At 47.4% G+C, this 13022-nt stretch overlaps 1 protein-coding gene across 9 annotated transcripts in view; it reads right to left on the bottom strand.

Annotated features, from left to right (window-relative positions):
* LOC139540031 (neuron navigator 2-like) overlaps positions 1–13022 on the bottom strand; it is a 161362-nt gene that overhangs the window by 83478 nt on the left and 64862 nt on the right. For all 9 annotated transcript variants that reach the window (XM_071343560.1, XM_071343552.1, XM_071343553.1 and 6 more), the window contains 2 exons: positions 6600–7626; positions 6195–6313 (listed from right to left, as the gene is read on the bottom strand). In XM_071343560.1, coding sequence (XP_071199661.1) covers positions 6195–6313; positions 6600–7626 — 1146 coding nt within the window. The remainder of the gene's footprint in view (positions 1–6194; positions 6314–6599; positions 7627–13022) is intronic.

Raw genomic sequence — 13022 nt, 5'->3', positions numbered from 1 at the left:
AAAAAGCCGCGTCTAAGTCCGAGAGGTCTGGGACGGTAAAGGAAAGCAGCCCTGAAGACCACATGCAGAGGGCAGCAGGGGACACACGCATGCACACATACACAAGCACTTACTCTCGTGTTTCTCATATATCTCCAGCATGGTGAGGAGGATCTCCTCGTTGAGTTGAGCGATGCCGTCCCAGACACAGGTCTGCTGCAGGTGCACCTGGTACAACCGGCTCTGCCTCCGACTGGACACATAGTTCTCCTCCCAGGTCACATGCTTGGTTCTGAACTCTGACGTCCTGGCTGTCTGCCTCAGGGTCACAGGGTCACAGCTCTCGGCGCCCTCTCTTCCTGGACTCTCCCGAGTCTCCGCAGAGGTGTTTAGCTCAATGGCTGGTTGTCTAGTTTTGTCTGGGGTTGGTCTGGTGGGGATGGGGATGTGACAGGCGGGGTGGCTGTGCTGGCTGGAGCCCCCCAGGGTAACACTGCCCAGGGACAGCCTGGTCCTGGTTCGGTCTCTGCTGTGTCCTACCTCTCTGCCACTGGCTCTGCTGGGTGAGGAGTCATTGCTGCTGCCATTCTTACCAATACCCTCCTTGTTTCCGTGAGGAAGCATTTCTTCTCTCTCCATGTAGTCCTTACTAGGTGCTCCAAGTCTCTGACACAAGTCCTGTCCGGTATTGACACATCCTCTCCATGACACGTTAGGATTCGGATCGGAACAGAACGTAAGTAAACGCTTGTTTTCTTGAAAATCCTTCAGCCTCGAATTGACAGAAAGAGAATGATGTCGCTGAGACAACTGCTCCAGCGTTGCCCACTCCTCCTGTGGCGACTGGTTTTTCTGGAGAAAGGCCTCTCCAGCCATCCACAACGCACACGCACACACGCACACACACACACACACACACACACACACACACACACACACACACACACACACACACACACACACACACACACACACACACACACACACACACACACACACACACACACACACACACACACACACACACACACTACTTGTGTGTGGTAAGGAGCCTTGGCAACTCCATGACATCCACAGCCTTTAACATGCAGATGAGCTTTTTCTGTTCCATTCAGCCCCTGGCCTTTTCTCTCCCTCCTGGCTGCCATGTTAGACACAGAGACACAGATTCCGGGCTGGGGCTGCCTCAGGACAAAACTCCATCACTTCACCAGTCAACTCCAGGGTCAAAACAAGGCTCTCTCTCCACACTCTCTCAACGAGTCTTGCAATTCATACAAAGCTCAATACGAATCCAGTGTTTCACTTTTCTTTATTTTTCCATCTCAATATTTTTCTGTTTCCTGTGTGGCAGCAGAGCAGCTCTCCAAATGAACAGTACCAACCAACATAAACTCACTTACATCCTGGCTGAGAAACTAAGAGTTTCCAAGAACGTTTTTTCCACAGTGCTGTTAATTGCATTCAGACAGACTTTGTGTGGGCCTGCCAAATCATTGTGAACTTTGAGGCAATATCTCTGATCCATCACGAAGAGGCTAAAAGGAATCCACAGGGAACTGAGGCTTTTGCCCTCCATGGTGGCATTTTGATTCAGTCCTCGCTATAGAGTACTGACATGTATAGCTGGGAAGAGAGACCCTCATTTGTGCCTGGGAACAATACGAGGCTGAAAAAATGGTTTCCATGGACAGGATCCTTTGATGCTAATGAGAGTTAGCTGTCTATTTATCACCAGAAATCGATGCTGGCACTAAGATTGCACTCAACGAGCTGTATAAGGCCATAAGCAAACAAGAAAATCCTTTAATGCAGGAAAACTTAAATCTGTTTTACCCGATTACTACCAGGATGTCACAAAATACTCAGGACCACCTTTATTCCACAAACAGAGACGTATACAAAGCTCTCCCTCGCCCTCCATTTGGAAAATCTGACCATAATTCTATCATGATTCCAGCAAAAACTAAAGCAGGAAGTACTAGTGACTCACTCTATACTAAAGTGGTCAGATGACGTGGATGCTAAGCTACAGAACTGTTTTGCTAGCACAGACTGAAATATGTTCTGGGATTCTTCCGATGGCATTGAGGGGTACACCACCTCAGTCACCGGCTTCATCAATAAGTGCATCGATGATGTCGTCCCCACAGTGACCGTAGATACATTCCCCAACCAGAAGCCATGGATTACAGGCAACATATGAACTGAGCGAAACGCTAGAGCTGCCACTTTCAAGGAGCGGGACACTAATCCGGACGCTTATAAGAAATCCTGCTATGCCCTCAGACAAACCATCAAACAGGCAAAGCATCAATACAGGACTAAGATTGAATCCTACTACACTGGCTCTGAAGCTTGTCGGATGTGGCAGGGCTTGAAAAATACTACGGACTACAAAGAGGAACCCAGCCGCGAGCTGCCCGTGACGTGAGCCTACCAGACAGGCTAAATGCCTTTTATGCTCGGCAAGCAACACTGAAGGATGCATGAGAGCATCAGCTGTTCCGGACAACTGTGTGATCACGCTCTCCGTAGCCGATGTGAGTAAGACCTTTAAACAGGTCAACACTCACAAGGACGCAGAGCCAGATGGATTACCAGGATGTGTACTCAGAGCATGCTTGGACCAAGTAAAAAGTGTCTTCACCAGTGGAGGCTCCTCAGAGGAGGAAGGGGAGGACCATCCTCCTCAGTGAATTTCATAAAAATGGTAAAACATTGAAAAGTTATCCTTTTTAGATAGAACTATACTAAATATATTCACATGTCACCAAATAACTGATTAAAACACACTGTTTTGCAATTAAGGTCTACAGTAGCCGCAACAGCACTCTGTTGAGGCTAGCTTATGTCATCCTCTTGGTACATTGACTTCAATACAAAACCTAGGTTGCTCTTGGTTCTCACCCCCTTTCATAGACTTACACAGTAATTATGACAACAAATGCAGCTGGCAAGTTTAGTTACTCAAACACCCGGCTCAAACACAGGGATGCAATGTTAGCTAGTTGGCTATGACTATCCAACACAACTATCCAACACAACATTAGAACTCTTCCAAGTCAAGGTAAGCTTTTAGCTTTTTTCATTTATTGCCACCAGGGCCCGCTGGTGTAACTGCTTACTGACTATACACTGTAACGTTACTGCATGATTGTAGCGGGTTTACTAACGCATTTGTTCTATTAGCTATGTTACTTTAGCTAATATGAGAACAACGATGTAGGCTGTGTATAACGGTTATGACATGGTTTGGCTTGTAAAGTTTTTTTTTGCCTGGTCACATACAGCTGATGTGTTGTTCATTGAAGTCCACAAACGAAGGGTAAAGGTGAGAGGAGGAGAGTGCATAGAGGCGAGAAGGAATACAACGTGGCTGCTATGAAAGTGAACTGTGTTTATGCATATCAGGGGTGAATTCATTCCGCCGATCCTGTTGAAAAACATTCCTTAGACGGAAACAATTGAAACGGAGATAAAAATACCAGAATTTGTCCAATAGAAACTCTCGTTTGGTTTGTAACTGCTGGACTAACTATTGTCATCTCAACATTTTCTCTCGACCTGTGTGCACCTACGTTGTAAACTTTCATTCACAGGCTAGGTTGTAGCATGATGGGTATAAGGAAAATGCAAGTATCATGTCGTAGCCTAAACCTATCTATGTTACATTGAGCTGGGTGAATGGAATATGAATGACAGTCATCCAACATGCTGTAATAGAAATAAGGCCATGCTCATGAAAAAAAAATGGTCCTCCCTCATCATAAACGGCACTGACCGCCACTGGTCTTCACTGACATTTTCAACCTCTCCCTGACCGAGTCTGTAATACCTACATGATTCAAGCAGACCACCATAGTCCCTGTGCCCAAGGAAGCGAAGGTAACCTGCCTAAATGACTACCGACCCGTAGCACTCACGTCTTTAGCCATGAAGTGCTTTGAAAAGCTGGTCATGGCTCACATCAACACCATCATCTCGGAAACACTAGACCCACAACAATACGCATACCGCTCCAAAAGATTCACGGATGACGCAATCACAATTGCCCTCCACGCTGCCCTTTCCCACCTGGACAAAAGGAACACCTATGTGAGAATGCTGTTCATTGACTACAGCTCAGCTTTCCAACACCATAGTGCCCTCAAAGCTCACCACTAAGCTAAGGACCCTGGGACTAAACACCTCCCTCTGCAACTGGATCCTCGACTTCCTGAAGGGCCGCCCCCCAGGTGGTAAGGGTAGGTAACAACACATCTGCCACGCTGATCCGCAACACAAGGGCCCCTCAGAGGGGCGTGCTTAGTCCCCTCCTGTATTCCTTGTTAACCCACGACTGCGTGGCCAAGCACGACTCCAACACTATAATTAAGTTTGCCGATGAGGCAACAGTGGTAGGCCTGATCACCGACAACAACGAGACAGTCTATGGGAGGAGGTCAGAGACCTGACCATGTGGTGCCAGGACAACAACCTTTCCCTCAACGTGATCAAGACAAAGGAGCTGATCGTGGACTACAGGAAAAGGAGGGCTGAATACGCACCCATTCTCATCGACGGTGCTGTAGTGGAGCAGGTCGAGAGTTTCAAGTTCATTGGTGTCCACATCACCAACAAACTTTCATGGTCCAAACACACCAAGACAGTCGCGAAAATGGCACGACAACGCCTATTCCCCTTTAGGAGACTGAAAAGATTTGGCATGGATCCCCAGATACTCAAAAAGTTTTACAGCTGCACCATCGAGAGCATCCTGACCGGTTGCATCACCGCCTGGTATGGCAACTGCTCGGCCTCCGACCGTAAGGCACTACAGAGGGTAGTGCGAACGGCTCAGTTCATCACTGGGGCCAAGCTTCCTGCCATCCAGGGCCTCTATACTAGACGGTGTCAGAGGAAGGCCCAAAAAATGATCAAAGACTCGAGCCACCCAAGTTATAGACTGTTCTCTCTGCTACCGCACAGCAATCTGTACCAGAGCGCAAAGTCTAGGTCCAAAAGGCTCCGTAACAGCTTCTACCCCCAAGCCATAAGCCTGCTGAACAGTTAATCAAATGGCTACCCGGACTATTTGCATTGACCCCTCCCCCCCACACACACACTTTACCCCCTACCTACATGTACCTATTACCTCAATTACCTCGACTAACCTGTACCCCCGCACATTGACTCGGTACTGGTACCCCTTGAATACAGCATAGCCTCGTTATTGTTTTTTTATTGTGTTACTTTCTTTCTTTTCTTAAAATTGCATTGTTCGTTAAAAACGTATTCGGGATCGGTGTCTCTTCCACGGGACGGTTGAGCTAACGTAGGCTAATGCGATTAGCATGATGTTGTAAGTAACAAGAACATTTCCCAGGACATAGACATATCTGATATTGGCAGAAAGCTTAAATTCTTGTTAATCTAACTGCACTGTCCAATTTACAGTAGCTATTACAGTGAAAGAATACCATGCTTTTGTTTGAGGAGAGTGCAGTTTTGAATATGAAAAGTTATTAATAAACAAATTAGGCACATTTGGGCAGTCTTGATACAACATTTTCAGTCTAAAACTTTGCGCACACACTGCTGCCATCTAGTGGCCGAAATCTAAATTGCAGCTGGGCTGGAATAATACATTATGGCCTTTCTCTCACATTTCAAAGAAAAAAATACAAAATAACAGTTTTTTAAAATGTATTTATTATTTTTTACCAGATCTATTGTGTTATATTCTCCTACATTTCTTTCACATTTCCACAAACTTCAAAGTGTTTCCTTTCAAATGGTACCAAGAATATGCATACAGGCAGTTAGATTTGGGTATGTCATTTTAGGCGAAAATTGAAAAAAGGGGAGGATCCTTAAGAGGTTTAAGGGCTCGTAAGTAAGCATTTCACAGTTGTATTCAGCAAATAAAATTGTATTTTGATTTGAATTTCGATTTTTGCCGTTCACAATACTCTCATCTTCTTAACTACTGTCTTTTACCGGAACAGTGAAATGCTGTTCCAGTAAAAGGCCAAAGAAAAACCGATACGGAAATTGAAGTCACGAAGCACAGTATGTAAATGCCCTGTTTCAATCTGCATGTACAGTGTGGGGAGAATCACTTGAATAACTACTTAGCAATCACAAATGATGTCTAGTATGCTTGGAAAGCTGTGAGATTTAACCAGTGAACAGCTACACATACACTGTACATCATAGTGAGCCAGTCTTACCTGTGAGGTCCTCCAGGGAGTTGTGTGCTGATTTGCTGTAGGCTGCAGTCTCTCTGTGACACTCCAGTGACCCTGCTGCCTCCATCATCATGTCTGTTCCGGTCACATCTGGCTGAGACCTATAGGACATGACAGCAACAACAAAGACAATGAGAGATGTCACAGAGCCCTCTCTCAGTCTACCTCTCTACCTCTGCGCTCCATCAGGAGTAAACAGTTGCCAGTGAGTATATGTAGTTCAGTCCTCTCCAATTAGTCATTGACTATAATTTAAGCTTATACAGATCCTCAACAATCAGTAAAAAGATTTGATATGTGGTATGTATCAAATGTTTGACATTGTGGTATATTCCTACTATCAAACTATGAAAGCTCAAATTCTGTACATCAAAGCGGGCATAGTACCTGTACATGAATGGTGCAACAGTAGCAGTGTTGGGGTGGTTGTATTGCTGCTGAGGATGAGGTAGCTGAACACTGATGGTGTTGCTGGCTGTGGTAGCGACTGGGGGCACTCCGTTGGTGTGGTGATAGTGAGACCTCCCTTCAGAGGCAGCCAGGCTGGAGCAGGAGCTTCTGTTGTCCAGCTGGCCCTTGTGCACTGAGAGACCACCTCCCCCACAGGCCCTCAAAGTGCGGGGCCTCTCTCCATCTCGACCAGAAGAGGTCTTCCCTGCCTTGGAACCTGGCTTTGGTATTCCACTGTGTGCTGCTGAGGCTGAGCTCTCCTTTGTGCCACTGCCAGCCTTGCCTCCTTTCGGGATGAAGCTAGTGATCTTGGCATTCCTCTTGGGCTCCGCTGCGTCTGAACCTTCTACCTCCTGCCTGGTGTTGTCCCTGGGTACCTCCTGCTCTGTGACTGACCCCCACTTGGAGCCTTCCTCCTGGGCCTTGTCTCTCTTCTTGAGCCTGGCCTTGTCTTTCTCCTCCCCAGTCTTCAGAGAGCTCTTCCTGGGGGTGAGGGCCCGGCTGAAAGTGCGCTGGGCAATGCCCTTCAGGGCCAGTTTGGGGCTGGTCGCCATGGCGCTGGGGGGCCGGGAGTTCCCATCCGCCTCTTCCAGGGGATCCACGCCGGTGGGGCGCACCTCCTTCGCCTCCGTCTCCTTCCCCGTCGGACTGTCAGTCAGGACTCCAGCTGCCTTGGAGGTTCCTTTGGTGTTGAAAAGCTTGAGTTTCTCCAGCATGGACTTCTGGGCAATGACTTTAGGGGGGACCTCTAGGGGCGGGGCCACGGGCTGCCTGGTGGGAGGGTCCTGCTTGACGGACAGCATGGAGGAGGTGGCGCTGTGCTTGACGTTCAGGGACTTACTCCTCCAGGGCTTGCTGCTGTTTCCTGCATTGGGCTGGGGGATGGAGGAAGAAGAGCAACCGTTGATGGGCCCTGGAGACAGACCATGCTCAGTCATGATGGGAGAGGCCATGGAGCTTCTCTCTGTGGAGATACACAAACAGAGGTAGGGAGAGATGAGGGAGGACAGAGTGCCTGCTGTAGATCGAGATCTTTCATTGAATAGTTATAGTTGGGATAAGGGATGAACCATCCCTGGCAAATCCATCGACACCATTCATTCCAATGTGAAGACTCAGTAGCGCATTGAAGCCAAATGAAGTCGGTTCAGATGGCGTCTCATGGAGACATAACATGCGCTGTTTGAGCTACTCCAGGAAGTGACATTGCAGGCTAGCTCAGCGCTGCCCCCTCTCATTGAGTAACTCCAGTTGAAGGCTGACTGGAGTACTACAAGCTGCCATTAGAAACAACAATTATCTTCTTCTGTGGGCAATAAAAAAAAGATGGTTCAAGGACATAGATCTGATGTATTAGAAGCAATTATTTGGTACCATGATTGTCTTCTAAACATTGACCACGAAGATTGTAATGTTTCCATTCACTATAATGGGGGATCCTGTTTTCTGCCTGCAAGCAGTACCAAGGTCGGCCTTGAACCTCTGTGGCTTCAATGAGAGGCGGCAGTTGTTTTCCTCTGGGATGTCAGCCAGTCAGTCAGCCAGCCAGTCAGCCAGCCAGTCAGCCAGCCAGTCAGTCAGCCAGCCAGCCAGTCAGTCAGTCAGTCACTCACTCACTCACTCACTCACTCACTCACTCACTCACTCACTCACTCACTCACTCACTCACTCACTCACTCACTCACTCACTCACTCACTCACTCACTCACTCACTCACTCACTCCCACTGGTCTCCATGGCTACACTGGGCTTCACACAATACTGATCTAATGCAATACAAAAATTATTACTCTGTGAATTACATGCTGAGTAAACACATACTCTATCTACAATTTGGTATAAGAGTCATGAAATACACTCCAAAATTCGAAATATTAATTGCAAACAGTTCTGATAAACAAAAATACATATTTCTCAGTATAATTTAGAGTACCCCAGCAATCTTTAACATGCAGCTATTTAATTATAAATTAGCAGGAAAATCTATTGTTATTAACATGCTTTAAGCATATCTGACCTACCTCTAAGTCCAGTAGTCTACATGGGCAACAACAACAAGCAGGGAAACTCATTTCAGAAGTTAAGCCACTCTCAGTAAGCACACTTTCAGAGTAAACCCAGCCACATACCTGTCTTTTACCATGCCTGAGGGGAGGTAAACAAAAATGTACTGCCACAGCTAGCAGACGTTTAAATTTCAAACCCAAACATCAGCGGCAGGTTGTGTACAGTTTAGAGTGCACGCTATGCAGAGTCCCTGGGAGAGAGAGTCAATCATGAAAGCCTGTCTGTTCTTGCCGACTCAACACTGAACACCAGTGACCATATACAACTGTCACACACACACACACACACACACACACACACGCACACACCTCAGCTCACAAATAACGCTCTAACAATGTTTTTATTTTTATTTTTATTTTATTTTTTTAAATTTTATCCCCTTTTCTCCCCAATTTTCGTGGTATCCAATCGCTAGTAATTACTATCTTGTCTCATCGCTACAACTCCCGTACGGGCTCGGGAGAGACGAAGGTCGAAAGTCATGCGTCCTCCGAAGCACAACCCAACCAAGCCGCACTGCTTCTTAACACAGCGCGCCTCCAACCCGGAAGCCAGCCGCACCAATGTGTCGGAGGAAACACCGTGCACCCGCCCCCCTCGGTTAGCGCGCACTGCGCCCGGCCCGCCACAGGAGTCGCTGGAGCGCGATGAGACAAGGATATCCCTACCGGCCAAACCCTCCCTAACCCGGACGACGCTAAGCCAATTGTGCGTCGCCCCACGGACCTCCCGGTCGCGGCCGGCTGCGACAGAGCCTGGGCGCGAACCCAGACTCTGGTGGCGCAGCATAGCACTGCGATGCAGTGCTCTAGACCACTGCGCCACCCGGGAGGCCTACGCTCTAACAATGTTGAGCTTTGTAACACATACATGCAGTAAATCGCACACATGCATAATTCACTTAGTTTATACACTGAGTGTACAAAACATCAAGAACAGCTGTTCTTTCCATGACATAGACTGACCAGGTGAAAATGGTGATCCCTTATGGATGTCCCTTATTGATGTTAAATCCATTTCAATCAGTGTAGATGAAAAGGAGGAGAAAGGATAAAGAAGGATTTTTAAGTCTTGAGACAATTGAGACATGGATTGTGCATGTGTGCCATTCAGAGGGTGAATGACAAAAGATTTAAGTGCCTTTGAAAGGGGTATGACAGTAGCTGCCAGGCACACCGGTTTGTGTCAAGAACTGCAATGCTGCTTGGTTTTTTCATGCTCAACAGTTTCCTTTGTGTATCAAGAATGGTCCACCACCCAAAGGACATCCATCCAACTTGACACAACTGTGGGAAGCATTGGATTCAACATGGGCCAGCAACCCTGTGGAATGCTTGACACCTTGTAGAGTCCATGCCCCGACAAATTGAGGCTGTTATGAGGGCAAAAAGGGGAATGCAACTCAATATTAGGAAGGTGTTCTTAATGTTTTGTACACTAAGTGTATGTTGTTTTTAGACCTCAGAGGCATCAATGACGTGATATGTTATCAGGCTCATTTGTTAAGCTCTGCAATAATTCACCACATATCTGTATATATCCACAACCCTGGCTAGAAAGTAGCGTGTTTCAAGTACAACATTTATCAGCAGTGTTGCGCACCAGTCTCCAACAAAATGTACAACTCAACACCAAACATTTTACCCACCCCGAACAGGGTTTATTCTTCCCCAACAAATGTGATCCGCCTCATCCACTGACACTTACTCTTGATCCTGACATATCGCTGGGATACCCAGCAGGTGTCCTGGCCTCTCTGTGTCCACCACTAGTGCTCTGGTTTACAGGTCAAATCACCAGAGACACTTGGCCAAAAGCACTCAACACCCCGTTAGTTACACGATATACTCAGTAGCTTCAGACGCTCCATACTGTATACTTCCCTGTACTTCCCTGTGCCGTGTAACGGTGTGCTTACAGCATTCCCAGCCCGGCAGCTGCTCCAGGGTCTAACAGTCAAGCGCAGCGGGAAACTGTTAACATTCTCAATTACTAGACAGTAATTCTGTTTATGTGGAACCCTTTAACGATCATGAGAATTTCATTTCACCTCAGTCACTCGCGGCTACATACAAGTGTTCTGTTCTACCTGGTGTAACTAGAAACACATTGGATCTTTCACATCATATAGTATGACAGAATTGAGGTGAACAAGATTTTTTTGTTTACAAAAAATATGGCGAATTCATTGTAGTCTTCATGTCTCCATTCACTGCCTAAAGAAATGCATCTGTGTTTAAGTGAGTTAGACAGTATGCTCTGGTTCTTTAGACACGGTAGTTGGTAGATCGTGGCGCTTGCAACGCCAGAGTTGTGGGTTCGATTCCCATGGGGCACTTGTATGAAAATGGATGCACTCACCACTCTAAGTCACTCTGAATAAGAGTGTCTGCTAAACGATGTAAAAAGTGAAAGTTCCTTCACATGAATAAACACAAATAGAACACCATCTGGGCTAATCATCCTGTTCTAGCAGAGAGGAACGGCAGTAACTTTACTTCATCAAATCTTCCATTGACTCCAGTACAATAAACATTTTGTAAAGCATAAGGACAGACAGACACATAAACAACCTACAGCCAAGCTCTAGCGTTTACTGTTTCACATGCATAATCCTATATCCCCCCCAGTCTAAATTTGGCAACAAAAACAAATCTATTTACCCCCCCCCCACTCACCCTCTCAGATGATCCTTGATTGACAGGTCAGGAATGACAGTGGTCATTGTATAGTTCCAATCATGCTTCTATCCTCTCCCAAGAAGTGAACACTAACCATTTCTGATTTCCGTAACTCTCACTATGTCCTTTCTACCAGAGATCTACACTTAACAAGGCTCTCTCTCTCTCTCTCTCTCTCTCTCTCTCTCTCTCTCTCTCTCTCTCTCTCTCTCTCTCTCTCTCTCTCTCTCTCTCTCTCTCTCTCTCTCTCTCTCTCTCTCTCTCTCTCTCTCTCTCTCTCTCTCTCTCTCTCTCTCTCTGCCATATCTCTATTTCTCTTCGCCAGTCTCACTTTAACGAGACTCCCTGTCCCACTCTCTCCCTCACTGCCTATCTTTTCCCCTCTCTACCCTTTCCTATCGGTTGGTCTCTCGTTCACTCGCTGTCCCACCCTCCCTGTCGCTATCGCTCCCTCTCTGTCGTTCCCTCCATCCCTCCCTCTCCTTACCACAAGTACACTAATTAGGGCTCAATCAATGCACAGTGAATGCCTCATCAACACAGCAGCAGCAGTTTACCACAGGCTGGCTTCAGTAGACCGTAGACTGGGTTATCCAGGCCCCGGCCCAGCCAGAGCTAACTCCCACTGTCACGCTGCTCTGCTCGGCTCTGCTCTCACTAACATACATCACAGTACTTGGCGAGTACCGCCTAACTGGCTTCATACCACCGAGGACTCAATCTGTCAATCTAGGACTTGGTCTTACAGTGAGTATACATTATGAGGTGTATCATAATACACCTCATAATCACTGATATGATATGGCAGAGAGAGAGAGAGAGAGAGAGAGAGAGAGAGAGAGAGAGAGAGCCTTGTTAAGTGTAGATCTCTGGTAGAAATCACTGGGGGATCACTGGTGTCCCCCAGGGCTCTGTTCTAGGCCCTCTCCTATTCTCGCTATACACCAAGTCACTTGGCTCTGTCATATCCTCACATGGTCTCTCCTATCATTGCTATGCAGACGACACACAATTAATCTTCTCCTTTCCCCCCTCTGATAACCAGGTGGTGAATCGCATCTCTGCATGTCTGGCAGACATATCAGTGTGGATGACGGATCACCACCTCAAGCTGAACCTCGGCAAGACGGAGCTGCTCTTCCTCCCGGGGAAGGACTGCCCGTTCCATGATCTCGCCATCACGGTTGACAACTCAATTGTGTCCTCCTCCCAGAGTGCTAAGAACCTTGGCGTGATCCTGGACAACACCCTGTCGTTCTCAACTAACATCAAGGCGGTGACCCGTTCCTGTAGGTTCATGCTCTACAACATTCGCAGAGTACGACCCTGCCTCACGCAGGAAGCGGCGCAGGTCCTAATCCAGGCACTTGTCATCTCCCGTCTGGATTACTGCAACTCGCTGTTGGCTGGGCTCCCTGCCTGTGCCATTAAACCCCTACAACTCATCCAGAACGCCGCAGCCCGTCTGGTGTTCAACTTTCCCAAGTTCTCTCACGTCACCCCGCTCCTCCGCTCTCTCCACTGGCTTCCAGTTGAAGCTCGCATCCGCTACAAGACCATGGTGCTTGCCTACGGAGCTGTGAGGGGAACGGCACCTCCGTACCTTCAGGCT

The sequence above is a fragment of the Salvelinus alpinus genome, chromosome 15, assembly GCF_045679555.1.
Source record: "Salvelinus alpinus chromosome 15, SLU_Salpinus.1, whole genome shotgun sequence".
NCBI lineage: Eukaryota > Metazoa > Chordata > Actinopteri > Salmoniformes > Salmonidae > Salvelinus > Salvelinus alpinus.
This window is presented reverse-complemented; position numbering and strand designations above follow the sequence as displayed.